This window comes from Limulus polyphemus, unplaced genomic scaffold (assembly GCF_000517525.1).
Source record: "Limulus polyphemus unplaced genomic scaffold, Limulus_polyphemus-2.1.2 Scaffold8043, whole genome shotgun sequence".
Lineage (NCBI taxonomy): Eukaryota > Metazoa > Arthropoda > Merostomata > Xiphosura > Limulidae > Limulus > Limulus polyphemus.
In genome coordinates this window covers 17,712-19,406 of record NW_013673653.1, presented here as the reverse complement: position 1 = coordinate 19,406, position 1,695 = coordinate 17,712, and the positions used below count along the sequence as shown (strand labels likewise).

Here is a 1,695-nt window from a genome sequence, read left to right as displayed (position 1 = left end):
CTCCTGAAGAAGAATAGTCAACTATTCGAAAGCGTTCGAGTTTTGGGTCTTATTTTAAGTCTATTAAAGATTCAATGCATATTATTTGGTCATCTTAATATTATGATAAAAAACTCGATATAAAAGAAGAAAGGATTCCCAAATAAACTTTCTGAACACATTCTATATACTATTTCACTGTTTTTTGGTGAAAAGTACTTATGCCCTACCACAGTTCTCACCTTTTCCATTTCCATATATTCTTCTGTAAACTTGGTACCCTCCGCACCACCAATCTTTTCACTCATGTACTAAAAGAAGTAATCAATAAAATGTAAAATACAGACTACAAATGACAGATAAAATTATACACATATAAAATTACTAAGCAATATGTATTCTAAAGATTTTGCATAACTAACACTTACAACCTGTAATGTATCATTTGAAGTATTAATTGTACACATCTGTACCTAACTTTCTTTTTAAACACACACAAATATATGTCAATATTCATGGGCAAATAATCAACAAAAAGTCAAAATATTTCAATAAAAGTATGCTAATATATATATACACAGTATTATAAATAATCATTTTTAGTATGGTATTTCTAGAATCAGTTTTAAGAAAACTTGTGGAAAAAATTACAGCAATACTGTAGTAGACTAAAAGTAACAGCCCACCTGATATTTTTATTGATCAGAACATAAATGTTTTATTATCTATTAACTGATACTGCAAGAATTATTTGCTAATGCAGCTGTACAATACAGCAAACTGTACTAGCAAAAATAGTGAATAAAAGATTTACTGCATCCAGTAATTTCACTCATGTTTAGTATACTTTTTCTTTTTTCTTTTTTTAGTTTACAAAATCAGATTTTATAAAAAATGTACGAGTGAATGAATTAAAATGTATATTTACCACCTTCTGTTAATTATATGACGTTATGATTATAAGTTGATTATTTATCAGATGTAAAATAAACATTTTTGTCAACATGTATTAGTTACCTGCTTTATTCTTTATACAAGACGTTGGTAAATCTAAATAAATTTGAACTAAAATTATGATGATATCTTAAGATTCAAGCTAGTTTACAACTGCTAAGTATCTATTTTTGATACAATGAAAGGAAAATAGCTGCTGTAATTAAGATATACCTGTTATGCAATCAGACAAAATTACTTTGTTGGATATAAATATAAAGGACAGTTTGTATGTTACTAACATTTTTGAAGAAATGTGAACTTGTAGGGAAAAAACTGCTACATGGTACTGGATAAAACACTCCTGAAAAGTCATCAATATTTAAAAAGAAAAAAGTTACAGGCATCTTAATTATAATTGTAAAGAAAATCTATTGGAAATTTTACATTCTATTAATCATAATCTTAATTTATACCATGATATATTTAAATAAAAAAAAGAACATTTAAAACTTCATTGGGAAGATAAAAAATACACAAAAAAGATAAAAATTAAACACTTGGAGAGATTACATATTAAAACAACTATACTGACTGTTATATAATATGCAAAGACTATACATCTTACTTTCCTATAATATATTGTTACAACAGCGATAGTCACGTGACTCTGGTAACACGTCATGATATTCTAGAAGGATCGGGGAACATCACAAATAATCCAGTATGTGCTAGGCGCCCTCCATTCCTGTATACAAGTGCGCTGGATAACGTGAGACGAAT

General features: G+C 27.6%; 1 protein-coding gene across 1 annotated transcript in view; it reads right to left on the bottom strand.

Moving 5' to 3' along the window:
• Positions 1-1,695, bottom strand: part of LOC106475065 (endophilin-A-like) — a 21,376-nt gene that overhangs the window by 2,591 nt on the left and 17,090 nt on the right. The window contains exon 3 of the mRNA XM_022379282.1: positions 222-290. Within this exon, the coding sequence (XP_022234990.1) occupies positions 222-290 (69 nt within the window). The remainder of the gene's footprint in view (positions 1-221; positions 291-1,695) is intronic.